This window comes from Megachile rotundata, chromosome 13, assembly GCF_050947335.1.
Source record: "Megachile rotundata isolate GNS110a chromosome 13, iyMegRotu1, whole genome shotgun sequence".
NCBI classification, from domain to species: Eukaryota; Metazoa; Arthropoda; class Insecta; order Hymenoptera; family Megachilidae; genus Megachile; species Megachile rotundata.
Window position 1 is genome coordinate 10,357,799 of NC_134995.1, and position 15,095 is coordinate 10,372,893.

Below are 15,095 nucleotides of genomic sequence, written 5' to 3' on the forward strand. Positions count from 1 at the left end.
CCCAAACTTCTCAAGTCCCAACATCCCAAAGACCCAAAGCTCTAAGTCCCAAAGTTCCTCTCCCCATTTACAACATAAGCACCTCAAATAACCCACAATTTAACATTGCAACCAAACTCATCTTGTTACCATCCCCAAATTATCAACCTCGGTCCCATTTCCCATAAGTCCCACAATCCGCCCGCGATCCCCTAACCATCCGCTCCCAACCCACTCTCAACCCACCGTCCTACGAAGTACCCGCGATACGCTATCAAAAAAGCGAGCGTGTACGTGTACGGTCGGCAATGTTCGGCAATCGTCGGCGCCTGGTGAAGCACCGGCTCGTCGTAGCACATTCATTCACTCACACTCGATCGGTCTTCGGGTGAGCGTCTCCGTGGGGCCCGGGTATCGTGTTCGGTTGGCAAGGAAGAAAGGTACGGGATCGACGTGCATTTCACACCGGCATGAATAGTATTGCGTAGAAATTCAGTCGTGCGTATGCGTGACCGGTTGCATGGACGAAGCCGAAAGGGAAAAGAGGTGTGCGAGTGTGGCAGACAGAGCGGCGGCGGCGAGCGCGGGCAAACGGGTCGGCATTGGTAGGTGTACGATTAGCCGAAAACGCGCAGTCGCGCGTTGGTCCTGTCGGGTGGGAGGTGATCAGCTGTGAACACGCGAGGAGCGAGATGTTCGTCCTGCAGAGATCTATATTGTGAGTACCTGAAATAATTTTTGCACAAAACCACCCGTAACCGAGATATAGCCCGCGTACACACTCGATTAAAGGTAGCTCTGCCTTTGAGGCACCGGTGCACGGTCAGGGCACGCACGTGCGCGCCGAGACGAGCGCCGAGAGGAGCGGAAAATGCCAGTGGGAATACGCGAGAAGGGCCGTTGTAACCTAGCTTCTGCCGCAATGCAGTGCTGAAAATAGGAACGCGCTGGGAATCAGCCGATCGATACGAGGCCACGTTAACGTGCCGCTCTTGTGGGACAGTGCCAAACGGAATCCTAGCGCGATACGTTCCAAAATTTGACTACCTTTCTTTCTTTCTTTCGACACGCTCGCCGCCGAAAGATTCCCTAGGGACGGGTCATGACCGAGGGAGAGGACCGCCCATTCATTGATTTTTTGGTGGGTTTCAGGAGTTGGGGGTTTGGAGATTTTGCTAGGGTGGTTTGGGGGGTTGGGAAGTGAGAAGGTGGGATTTTGGGAAGGTTGAAGTTTGCGGATTTAAAAATGTGAAAATTTGGAGATATAAAAATTTAGGAATTGGGAAGATTGTCATCATGGTACTAGGGGATGTGAGAATTTAGAAATTGGAAAAGTTGGTAGTGTCAAGATTTAGAATTTGAAAATTTAGGTATTGGAAAGCCTATGATCACAGTACTAGGGGATGTGAGAATTTAGAAATTGGAAAAATTGGTAGTGCGAAGATTTAGAATTTGGAAATTTAGGAATTGGAAAATTTGGCGTTTGAAAATGTGGCACTGTGAAAATTTAGAAATTTGAAAATTTAGAAATTGGAAAATTTGTCATTTGAAAATGTGGCACTGTGAAAATTTAGAAATTTGAATATTTACAAACAGAAGAGTTCAGTAATTATAAATTGCAAGAACAGAAATGAAAATTTATGAATTTACAGCTTTGTAAATTTAATAATTTTTTAGTCAGAAATTTAATAAATTTCAATATCCAAAAATTTCATTAATCAAAAATAAATAATATAAAAATTTATAAGTACAGAAAATTAAAAGTTTGATGATCCAATTTGAATATTAAAGACCCCATGGATTTAGAAAGATAAAATTGTAAATTTTTGAGTTGTACAATTCTTAAATTGGAAAGTATAGTAAGTGAGTATGTAAGATTTAATTTCTGTCGATACCAGGAAAATAACGTTAGGGCCTTTCTATTTTATCCGCAGCCATTTCTCATCCTATAACCAGTAATCCTGAGGAACGTCGACCCCCGAATGAATCAACGTCTGTCGAAAAATTTAGGAGGGGGACAGGGTTCGTCCTTGGTGGAACTTTCCACCCTCGGTTGAAAGATTTTGTCAGACTTGAACAAAATGTGGTTCATATATTATTTACACATTTAGTTAATTTATTACAAAATATGAAAATTTCAAGGTTCTAAAATTTCACAAGTTTTCAAAGTTGTAAAATTTTCTAGGGTTTCAAACTTTCAGAAATCTCAAATTTCACAGTTAAAAAATTCCCTAGGGTTTCAAACTATCAAAAATCCTAAGTTTCAAAGTTAAAAAATTCCCTAGGGTTTCAAACTTTCAGAAATCCCAAATTTCAAAGTTACAAAATTTCACAAGTCGTCAAAGTTCTAAAAATCTTTAATTTCACATGTTGTCAAACTTGTACAAAATTTTAAATAAAATATTAAACTGAATGACTATGAATACTTTGAATTTTTGAAGTAGGTTAAAATATATCCCATCATGCATCAAATGCCAAGTAAAAGGAGGAACAGTTTTTAACCCACCTAGCCCTAAAGAGATGTAACGTCATAGAGATCGTTCAACCCAACCTCGATCAATGAACGGAATATTATTTTATTCCGCAGATTTCTCTGAAAAACATCCGCCATTGGAATCACAAAAATAGATACGTTCGCTGAATACCCAGCCTCACTTGACGAAGCAGGAAGTTTGGAATTTGTTACTTTGTGGAGACGTGTACTGGGACAAACAAATTGGAATTTTTAAATTTTAGGGATTTGAGACTTGGAATTTTTGAAGGTTATGGACGGTGCAAGTTTGGGAAATTTTTAGGGAACTTTTGGAGAATTTTAGAAGTTTCAACTTTAGGAGTTTTGGGAGTTTGAAACCCTAGGGAATTTTTTAACTTTGAAACTTAGGATTGTTGAAAGTTTGAAACCCTAGGGAATGTTTTACTTTTGAAATTTGGGATTTCTGAAAGTTTGAAACCCTAGGGAATTTTTTAAGTTTGAAACTTAGGATTTTTGAAAGTTTGGAACCCTAAGGAATTTTTTAACTTTGAAATTTAGCATTTTTGAAAGTTTGAAACTAAGAAATTTTAGAATTTTGAAATTCAAGATGTTTGGAAGTTTGACAACTCGTGAAATTTAAGATTCTTAAAACTTTGAAGACTTGTGAAATTTTAAAACTTAAAAATTAAAAATTTTTAGAACTTTGACAACTTTTTAAATTTTAGAACTTCAAAGACTTGTGCCGTATCATGTACCAATCATCTACCAATCTATTATATTTTAAAAGAAGTTAAAAAATGAAACTTTATATCTAATATCAGACAATGTAAGAGATACCGTTTTCGTTCTATTTACCTGCGTTCCACAAAACAGTTGATGATACCGTTATTACGATGGCAATAGCGTACACTGTTTACATAACTTCACAAACGCATTCGCTGTTATACACACATTTGGCAATTGCTTGTCCTCTACACACGGCGTGTCGAATTCTTTTTCAAACGCGATTAGTTTACGACACGTTATGCGACTGTACGATAAAACCTAAACGGTAACGGATATAGGGAGCCCACGAATCGGTCCCTGGTGTGTAGAAAAATGGTGGGTCTTTTAACGTTGCATCTTCCTTTGGAGATGTCCAGACTTTTTAAATTCAACAATTTTTATTTCTGCAATTGCAATTTATAATTTTTTAACTTTCCAATTTTTAGATTCTCAAATTTCTGAATTTTCACGGTGCCACATTTTCAAATTATTGGTTTTTAATTTTTAACATATTGGTTTTTAATTTTTAACATATTGGTTTTTACAATTTTTAACATATTAGTTTTTACAATTTTTAACATGTTGGTTTTTACAATATTTAACATATTGGTTTTTATAATATTTGACATATTAGATTTTCATTTTTAACATATTGGTTTTTACAATATTTGACATATTGGTTTTTAATTTTTAACATATTGGTTTTTACAATTTTTAACATATTAGTTTTTACAATTTTTAACATGTTGGTTTTTACAATATTTAACATATTGGTTTTTATAATATTTGACATATTAGATTTTCATTTTTAACATATTGGTTTTTACAATATTTGACATATTGGTTTTTAATTTTTAACATATTGGTTTTTACAATTTTTAACATATTAGTTTTTACAATTTTTAACATGTTGGTTTTTACAATATTTAACATATTGGTTTTTATAATATTTGACATATTAGATTTTCATTTTTAACATATTGGTTTTTACAATATTTGACATATTGGTTTTTAATTTTTAACATATTGGTTTTTACTTTTGTAGTCTCGTGTTTTGGAGTGTACGTATGTGACCTTTGAGTAATTCAAGGTTACAGGAGATTGAGGACACTTTAAATAGACCGTTGTAAGCTTCATAGTTATAAATATAGAGTAATAGACATTGATCTTTGGGGTCTGTTTAACCCCTTTGTTCTCCGTTACGCTTTCATTTTATGCGACGGAAATAGAATTGTTTTATTTTTTGAAATAATTGAAATTGAACGAATGCAATGCTGAACAAAGTCAAGGATAAATAAGAGATCATAATTTAAGATTATTAGGAAATTCATTTTTAAAGATGATAATTTTCATCTTTTAGATAAATTAATAAGTCTCTTCAATTTTTAATAGTTTCATTCTCAGTCAGTTTCAGTTTTGAATTTTTTTTGTGATTAATTCTGAGTCAAATTCATTTTTGAATTTTTTTATTATTAATTTTGAGTCAAATTCATTGTTGAATTTTTTTATTATTAATTTTGAGTCTAATTCATTGTTGAATCTTTTTATTATTATTTGTGAGTCAATTTCATTTTTTAATTTTTTTATTATTAATTCTCAGTCAGATTCAGTTTTGAATTTTTTTGTGATTAATTCTGTCAAATTCATTTTTGAATTCTTTTATGATTAATTTTTAGCCAAATTCATTTTTGAATTTCTTTATTATTATTTCTGAGTCAATTTCATTTTTGAATTTTTTTATAATTAATTCTCAGTCAATTTCACTAAAAAATTTGTTAGTATCATTAATTCTTAGTAGATTTTTATTTTTAGTAGATTTATATTTTAATATTGAAAACTGAAAATGAGGTGAAAAATTAAAAAAATATATATTACTATATTTGAATGAAAATGAAAATTTTCTCAAACTTCTCAAACAAGAAACCCGATAAATCGTCTAATTGTTAAACAGTTAAACATTATTAACTTCCACGTCACTCGTATCGGTACGTTAATTCCATTTTTTAGTATTCATGGTACGTTTCAGTTATCGCTCTTTAATTCGAAGTTGTGGTTTCAAGAACTACTTTGTAAACTTACGATAAACATAATACGACACGAAAATGACATTTTCCTTTTTATGTCATCGAAAATTTGTCTGTGGGAATCTTTGGAAATTGTACGTCATGGCTTGTGTCATTGCAAACCAGAGAAGTTATATTGGTACTTTACGTAATACGTTAAATGGACTAACTTACATAATGCATACATTTCTAAATATGTTTTTTTGTGGTTCAGGACGAAGCACAGGACTTTTACATAATTTTCATTTTTTTTGTTTAATGAAAATTATGGCAAAATTATTTATTTACAACCTCTTCTATAATGTTATAGGTAAATTTTTTAATGAGGACACTATTTTACAAGTATCAATCATTCTGACTAATATTTTGGCAAATTTAATTTCAATGATTTTTATTGTTATTTTGGCAAATTTAATATCTATCATTTTGACTAATTTTATTTTAGCAAAATTTAATATCAATGATTTTTGACTAATATTATTGTGGCAAAATTTAATATCTATCATTTTGACTAATATTATTTTAGCAAATTTAATATCAATCATTTTGACTAATACTATTTTGGCAAAATTTAATATCAATCACTTTGACTAATATTATTTTAACAAAATATCAAGCTTCACTAATAATTTTTATCTGATTATTGACATTCAAAGAATTTTATTTTACATGTCAATTAACAGTTAGTACACTTTTGACTGTTAGTGTGTATTGTAAAACTATACAGCAGCACACTCTCTCTCAAAGTGTCAGACTCTTGTATCCCAAATAAAAATTTCACTAAATAAATAAATAAATGAATATATTAAAAATATTACTCACACTTGCAAGTAATAGTAATAAGCTAATAAAGTCTAGTATTTCTAATAATGAACAATTTGCATGATTCAAAGTATGATTCATTGTAATTCTTTTAATGTTTCCTCATAACTGGAACCATTCTTCTGATGGAATAAGAAGCTATGAATATTTACTACGTTTATCACAATAAAGTTGAAAGTGTAATACTAGGAATGACGATATTTTTCCTTTATTGGAACTTGGAATACCACGTGCTTCCGTTGAAATAGTAGGTAACGTCACTGCTGTCACGTAGCTCATTCGATGACGAGGAAACCGTAATGACCAAGGCCACCTTCTGATAGAGGGCGAAGCTGATCCCATAAATACGTTGCGTAAAGAAAGGAGCTCCATTTTCACTGGTTCCAAGTTTCACTGCCAAATTTATTTGCAAATTAATATTTTACTATTATTAGATTTATTTTTCATTTATTATTGTTAGACTTATTTTTTCCTTTAACTATTATTAGATTTATTTTTTCATTTATTAACATTAGACTTATTTCTCATTTAACTATTATTAGATTTATTTTTTTATTTAACTATTATTAAATTTATTTTTCATTTAACTATTATTATATTTATTTTTCATTTATTATCATTCGACTTATTTTTCATTTAACTATAATTAGATTTATTTTTCCATTTAACTATTATTATATTTATTTTTCATTTATTATCATTCGACTTATTTTTCATTTAACTATTATTAAATTTATTTTTCATTTAACTATTATTCTATTTATTTTTCAATTATTATTATTAGACTTATTTATCATTTAACTATAATTAGATTTATTTTTCCATTTAACTATTATTATATTTATTTTTCATTTAACTATAATTAGATTTATTTTTCCATTTAACTATTATTAGATTTATTTTTCATTTATTATCATTAGACTTATTTTTCATTTATTATCATCAAATTTATTTTTCATTTAATTCACAAAAATCATGTGATGGTAAAATTAATTTTAACTCAAATAATAAAACATTTGATGTTACAAAAAATAGAAATTATTAAAATTTTAAAATATAACTTGTACAAGAGTAATTGCAATAAATTCCACATCTAAAATATACACTGACATAAATAAATATCCTGGACATTTTCTTAAAATATTTAATACAGAAATTAATTTGAGTCACAATAATACAAATGTACTAAATTAAATTATTATACTACATTAACTATATATTTTAATATTAATTTTACAACTTTAGTATTAATATTACAGTTTTAGTATTAATTTCAAAACTTTAGTATTAATATTACAATTTTAGTATTCATTTCAAAACTTTAATATTAATATTACAACTTTAGTATGAATTTGAAAACTTTAGTATTAATATCACAACTTTAGTATTAATTTTAAAACTTTAGTATTAATATTACAGTTTTAGTATTAATTTCAAAATTTTAGTATTAATATTACAATTTTAGTATTCATTTCAAAACTTTAATATTAATATTACAACTTTAGTATGAATTTCAAAACTTTAGTATTAATTTTAAAACTTGCAAATAAAAATACATTTTTTTCTTTCAAAACGAAGTAAATTTTTCTGAGTTATTTCTCTAAATTTGGCGACATGCCACCGAAATAATAATAGATTACCCCGTTCTCTTTTCAGAAGTGCAATATTATTGTACCCAGAATATACATCCTAGAAGTATGTATTTCTTTTCTAAGGAATTGATCTCTGGTAAAAGTTTAAATAATCTTCTATTGTGTTATGACTACGATTATGAAACAAGATCAATTGTAATCACGCGTTTCGTTCCGTAGTTTAGTTGTAACCAGATCAAACCGATAAGCATCTATTACAGGATGTCCAGCCATTATCTATGACTCACGCCTAATCGACAAATCTTAATGGACTTATGTGTCTGATGATAAATACGTTGTCCTAATTTTTGGTTAACGTTACTTGGCACAAGTATAAGAATTTTAGAAGTGTCATGCAATTCTTGAAATTAATTATTAGGCACTTTTTTGGGAATTATTTTATTTTTAGTAAATTGTTATTTTTTTGTGAGAAATTTGTGTTAAAAGATTATTTATTTTGGACAGAAATTATTTCTTTGTAGTCAAGTATTATTTTTTTTAGTCAGAAAATATTTCTTTATAGTCAAAAATTATTTTTTGTAGTCAAAAATTATTATTTGTTGTTAAAAATTATTTCTTTGTATTTAGATATTATTTTTTATAATCAGAAATTTTTTCTTTATAGTCAAAAATTATTTCTTTGTATTTGGATACTGTTTTTTATAGGCAGAAATTATTTCTTTGTTATCAAATATTGTTTTACACATTTAAAAATTATTTTTTGTAGTCAAAAATTATTTTTTATGATCAACAATAATTTTCAATAATCAACAATTATTTTTTGCAGTCAAAATTTATTTCTTCACAACCAAAATTATTTCTTGACTATTTAATTATTTTTAATTGTATTGTATCCACAAATAAATTTCTCCCTAATTTATAATTTTATCAATTTATTAATCTTGATATTTGTGAAGTTAATTTTAACTCAAAAATAACGAAACACTAAGAAATAAAGTAATAAAAATTTTTATCGTCCACAGACTGTTTCAGACAGTGACCTACAATCTATTTTATATTTTCGAACAGAACACACATCGTCTATAGCATCTTTCATAATAGATACCGTAATTTTCAAGCCACGTAATTGATTACACTATCGATACGTACTGATTTCTCGATTGATACGAATTTAGGTTAGTCGGTCAATATTGATTTACAAAAATCGTCACGGCTCAGTCAATTTGAAATACGTCACTACAATTTTGCGGATAAACTTTGGAAATTGAAGTAACAAGTTTAAAATTCAATTTAAAAAAATTATAACCTAAAACGTATTAAAATAAAATGTTGTAAATAATGTTTTTAATTATGTTTTTAAAATAAAATGTATACATAAGTGAGTAATAATATGAAGCATAAAAATTAGAAAATTATAACCTAAAACATTAAAATAAAATGTTTTAAATAATGTTTTAAATTATGTTTTTAAAATAAAATGTACACATAAATGAGTAATAATATGAAGCATAAAAATTAGAAAATTATAACCTAAATTATAACCTAAAACATTAAAATAAAATGTTGTAAATAATGTTTTTAATTATGTTTTTAAAATAAAATGTATACATAAGTGAGTAATAATATGAAGCATAAAAATTAGAAAATTATAACCTAAATTATAACCTAAAACATTAAAATAAAATGTTTTAAATAATGTTTTAAATTATGTTTTTAAAGTAAAATGTATACATAAGTGAGTAATAATATGAAGCATAAAAACGAAAAAATTTATGTATCTCTACAGATGCATTTAATAACCTAAACTCCCACAAATCTTCTAAAATGCAAATTAAAATTTGATTGCATCAAAATAGCAAGTTATTACAGCAAAAGTTTGATTACACTGTAAAGTATTTAATAATGTCCATTGTTGACAAAGGCATTATAAATAGCATCTCCATCACTGTAAGCCTAGAAAAGTCAAATCGTAACCAATGGAAAATTTCTTAAGATCAAATCAGCAGCCAATCGGTTAAAATATTAAATTACTATAAGTGGTTGAACATTGTGAACGCGGTTATTGAATATCGCGTTGGAGAACACATTATCAAATAACGAGGTATCACGTTATCGACGAGCTACTCGACCTCTCTAGCTGCAATACCTTTAGCTCATCTTCAATCGATACACGCTCTCCACATTGTGGTATTTTCAGTGTCATGACGCTTTGATGTGCATAACTCGCGTAACTTTCCTACGTGTTGTCGAGTTTAATTATTTTCTGAGTTACTGATATAAAAATAGTTCTTTGTTGAACTTAATTTGTTTCGGAGAACAATCATAAACTTAGTAAATGTATCTTTATGTGTATGTTCGTATATTTATATTCAGATATGTATCTTTATATACAGGTTGTCTTACAATTAGTGTAGGTCCTTGAAATGGTGGGTAGCTGACGTGATTCTGAATAAAATTTCCCTTTACGAAAATTGGGTGTGAAGCTTCGTTTTTGAGTTATTAAGGAAAAACACGGACCAATCAGAGCGCGAGAATTACGCACGCTCCGCCTCTAGGCTCGAAGCTGCGCTCTCGCGTCTGCGCAAGCGTGATACTCGCGTCTGCGCATGCGCAATCCTCGCGCTCTGATTGGTCCGTGTTTTTCCTTAATAATTCAAAAACGAAGCTTTAAATCGAATTTTTGCAAAGGAAAATATTATTCAGAATCACGTCAGCTACCTCTCATTTCAGGGACGTATACTAATTGTGAAACACCCTTTATATATCTTTTATATAGTAATTATTAAGGAACATTAAAAACCACAAGGATGTACACTAATTTTACTATGAAATTTTAATTACGAAACTTGTTATTTTATGGCAACTAAAATATCAAAAATTCTTCTTCAACAAAACCAACTAAAATTAAGCAGCAAATAATTTAACTAAAACCAACCTCAAACGTAATCAATCTAAAACGTAATCAACCTAAAACGTAATCAACCTAGAACATAACTCTACTGAAACTAATTATCTGATTGCCATACTAATTCAATATAACCCACCTATTCCCATCATTTCCCACAATTTCAAATATCACCGCTCTCAATAGAACCAATCTATCACATGACACAGAGGAATGAAATCACGTGGCGTCAGAAAATCTGTTGAAAATTGAATCGGTGGACAATTGGTTCAATAGAGTAATCGCAATTTCATCAATCACCAAGTCGGTGGTCGCAAAAGGAACGGCCGACGATCGCGTTCACGAGGCATCAAGCCAAAGAGGCTGTTGGTATCGCGACTTGTTGATTTACTACTCCCAAGCCAGGCCATCGAAAATATTTTGGCAACGTAACTCGACCAGGCTCGATCGATCTCGTTCATGCATGTATCTACATATGAAGAGCGAATCTTGCTTTCCTGGGGCTGATGTGACAACTTCACACTTGAAGTTTGAGAAGACGACCACTTGTTACTTCATAGGGATTTTGGGTTGTTTGAAGTCTTGTGAATGGGTTAAGATTTGAAGTTTTTAGGATGTAGGGATTTTAGGGTGTGGGGATTTGGGGATTTTGGGATTTGGGGATATGGGGATTTGAGGGTATTGGGATTTGGGGATATAGAGATTTGGGAGTATAGGGATTTGGGGATACAGGGATTTGGAAGTATAGGGATTTAGGGATACAGGGATTTGGGAGTATAGGGATTTAGGGATATAGGGATTTGGAAATATAGGGATTTGGGGATATAGGGATTTGGGAATATGGGGATTCGGAGATCTAGGGATTTGCATACTACAAAAATTAAAAATTCTGAAATTCCAAAATTCCAAAATTCCAAAATCCCAAAATCCAAAAGTTCCAAAATCCAAAAATTCCAAAATCCAAAAATTCCAATATCCAAAAATTCCAAAATCCCAAAATTCCAAAATCCAAAAATTCCAAAATCCAAAAATTCCAAAATCCAAAAATTCCAAAACCCAAAAATTCCAAAATGCAAAAATTCCAAAATCCAAAAATTCCAAAATCCAAAAATTCCAATATTCAAAAATTCCAAAATCCCAAAATTCCAAACTTCCAAAATTCCAAAATCCGAAAATTCCAAATTCCCAAATTCCAAAATCCCCAAATTCCAAAATCCCCAAATTCCAAAATCCCAAAATTCAAATATCCCAATATTCCAAAATTCAAATATCTAAAATCTCTCAATCATTAACAAATCCAAAAAATACAAAAATTTGTGAATATAAAAAAATAATATTTGCAATATGTCTTCCTATAAGAAACCACCCATCGCAGTCAATTGTCTACGGAAGAAGCTCACGTTAGCTGGCAACAAGTGTCCGACGCGAAGAAAGATTGCGTGGAGTGTTCCAGGGATGAATTATCGACTAGAATGATTCAGTATCGTGGATGACGTTAATCGTGTATTTCCACCACGCGATTCTGACCTCTTCTCACGCGTGTAGTTTCGCTAAACCTCCCTTTAGCAAATGAGTCATTCGGTTGAACGTACTAATTGGCAAACATCTCTGTCAGGGGTCCATAAACCGGCTTCAAACGCAATTTCGTTAAAAACTAGAACGTGAGCCGTGTTCCCTGGCATAATATATAATTAAACTAATTAGAGCTTTTTGTCGACGTCTCTTGTGCTCTTCCTATATAACAATTTTTTCTGCGCGATATTTTAAACGATTCGCATTGATGATACGGATATAATTCATTTATGGTTCATTTTATATAGTTCATTTTTTAAATGAACTATTAAGTTTTTAGTGAATTATTTTTTATAGTCGCTGCTTTAATTACCGCTTTATATTTTATATTGTAATGTTGTTATAATAAATTGTAATCTTTGATCTCGGCACCTTTGATCTCTCAAAAACTGTCCCTTTAAATTGGTTATACAAACGAGCGGGAAATTTAAATCGAGCAAATCTTTCGCGTCAATCTCTAATAATAATTTGGAATATATTCGTAATAAATTTTCTGTATACAATATTGTCTTTCGGGGTATTTTTATCAATTTTACCGCGTTGAAAAGTTGAAAAAGAAAAGAATAAAAATGATTGCTCTACAAAATATATTTGAAGAATATGTATTACGGAAATGATTATTACAAATAACTTCTAAGAAAATGAAAAACTATCACAAGAAATTACGGATGAATGTGTTACAGAGATATGACAAAATATTTATTAGAAATAAATTACTGGTGAATATGCAGGTTTAAACTATTCTTTTCGACCACCATACTTCTACACTGTGCGCATACGCACCCCCGATTCTTTTGATTCGGGCATTTAAATTGGTCCTCTGCCTCTCTCTAGGTTTCCTTGTCTAGTGTTATATCTACTCTTTGCTTTTGTCTCAGTTTATTTCAAACTGCTGCTTTCTTATCAGATAAAATATAATGCATCAAAATAAGCTACGTAAATTGAGAAATAATTGCACAAGACCTTTCTCAATTTTTTCGTTTTACGTCTTAGCAGGTATCAAAAGATTACCGACGTTTCAGACTATAAAAGAATGCCTCCTGTGAATCAGTCGATAAGAAGCTTCTTTGTGGAAATTCAGAGAATACACGGATTATGATAGTATTTCTATTATATCTTGTAAACAGGAAACGAATGCAATCGAATTCTTATTCTTCGCACAGGTGACTTGTAATTGCATCTTAATTCGTGTAGCTGCGGCACAATGGAATTTATTCGAAGATGTGTTTATAGTATAAATAAAAATCTGTGTTGAACATTTCGCTATTTATAACTTGCATAAATGTTTAAGTACAATCGATAAAATATTAGGGTGCTTTTAGTTAATTTTATTTTATCAGTTTCAATGTGATGTGATTATGGTTTATTTTTAATTTTAATGATTGATTTAATCTGATAATGATTTTGATTAGATTTAATAATTTTGATTAAATCTATTAATAATTTTGATCAAATTTAATGATTTTAGGTTAAGTGAACAATGATTTGATTTATTAATTAATTTCATTTCAATTTAATTTCGATTTAATTTCAATTTAATTGCAATTTAATTTCAATTTAATTTCAATTCAATTTTAATTTAATTTCAATTTGATTGCAATTTAATTTCAATTTAGTTTCAATTTAATTTCAATTTAGTTTCAATTCAATTTCAATTTAATTTTAATTTAATTTCAATTTGATTTCAATTTGATTTCAATTTGCTTTCAATTTGATTTCAATTTGATTTCAATTTAATTTCAATTTAATTTCAATTCAATTTCAATGCAATTTCAATTTAATTTCAATGTAATTTCAATTTAATTTCAATTCAGTTTCAATTTAATTTCAATTCAATTTCAATTCAATTTCAATTCAATTTCAATTCAATTTCAATTCAATTTCAATTCAATTTCAATTCAATTTCAGTTCAATTTAACTTGATCATACGATCTCATTCGATTCAATATTTTATTCAATTTCATCTGTTTTTAAAAATCACATTCGATGTGACAAATTTTTCCATAAAATAATGTACTTTCATGTACTAATACATCTCCTATGTACACTACATCTGCGCATGCGCAAGTACCACATGTAATGGCCGTTCCTATCGCGCATTAAACGAGCGCGCATTAAGCGGTATACCTAACCTAACCGTATTTGCATAAACACGTGCAGTCTCATGATATACAGCGAACATGTCATATAAAACGACGTCATTTATCTGTTATGGTACATTAGATCGCCCAGCAGCAGGAATTGTGCAGGATCATGGGCACGAATGCTTCCACCCACGCATCCTGCTGCAAAGGATGTTCAACACAGAGACATACACGAGGTGTCCGGAGATGTGATACCTATCAATATGGTAAAAGGTATCGGTCATCTAAGGGATCCTCGACTTAACAAGGTATTTTTTAAAATCTATTTTTACTAATTTTTTAATCACTCTATACAGTAAAAAATTAATTTCATCCTCTACAAGATTGTTTCTGAAATTTCTACTTAAGACATTCATAGTTATAAATATTCTTTCTTACAATATTTTACAAAATATTACAAAATATTTTTTCTTACAAAACTTTATGAAATATTGCAAAATATTTTTTCTTACAAAATTTCACAAAATATTACAAAACATTTTTTCTTATAAAACTGCAAAATATTGCAAAATATTTTTTCTTACAAAACTTTATAAAATATTACAAAATATTTTTGCCTATAAAACTTCACAAAATATTACAAAATATTCTTTCCTAAAAAAAAAAAAATTACTCGTCACAATTCCTTACTCTTATCTTCCAGTGATTTTTAAATATAATCTGTTCTGTGCATACACTCATTGTTCTGTGTATATTACTCATTGTATATTGCAAAAATTCCACACTGTTTCAACATCAAAATTAACGAACAATGTTGTGTTTTCCCATTTGAATAAATGC

The 15,095-nt window shown here is 29.6% G+C and overlaps 1 protein-coding gene and 1 long non-coding RNA gene across 4 annotated transcripts in view; one reads left to right on the forward strand and one right to left on the reverse strand.

The window, feature by feature from the left end:
• The window catches only part of LOC143265701 (uncharacterized), a 44,537-nt gene extending 40,997 nt beyond the window's left edge, over positions 1-3,540 (reverse strand). Inside the window, exon 1 of the long non-coding RNA XR_013040376.1 lies at positions 3,308-3,540. This is a non-coding gene — a long non-coding RNA (uncharacterized LOC143265701). The remainder of the gene's footprint in view (positions 1-3,307) is intronic.
• LOC100875053 (Malic enzyme b) overlaps positions 336-15,095 on the forward strand; it is a 30,178-nt gene continuing 15,418 nt past the window's right edge. For 2 of the 3 annotated variants that reach the window (XR_013040375.1, XM_076539292.1), the window contains exons 1-2: positions 336-697; positions 14,395-14,563. Coding sequence is in view for 2 of the 3 variants with exons in the window: in XM_076539292.1 (XP_076395407.1) it covers positions 672-697; positions 14,395-14,563 (195 nt within the window). In the remaining variant the exon portion in view is untranslated. The remainder of the gene's footprint in view (positions 698-14,394; positions 14,564-15,095) is intronic. The other variant, XM_076539293.1, reaches the window with a different exon arrangement.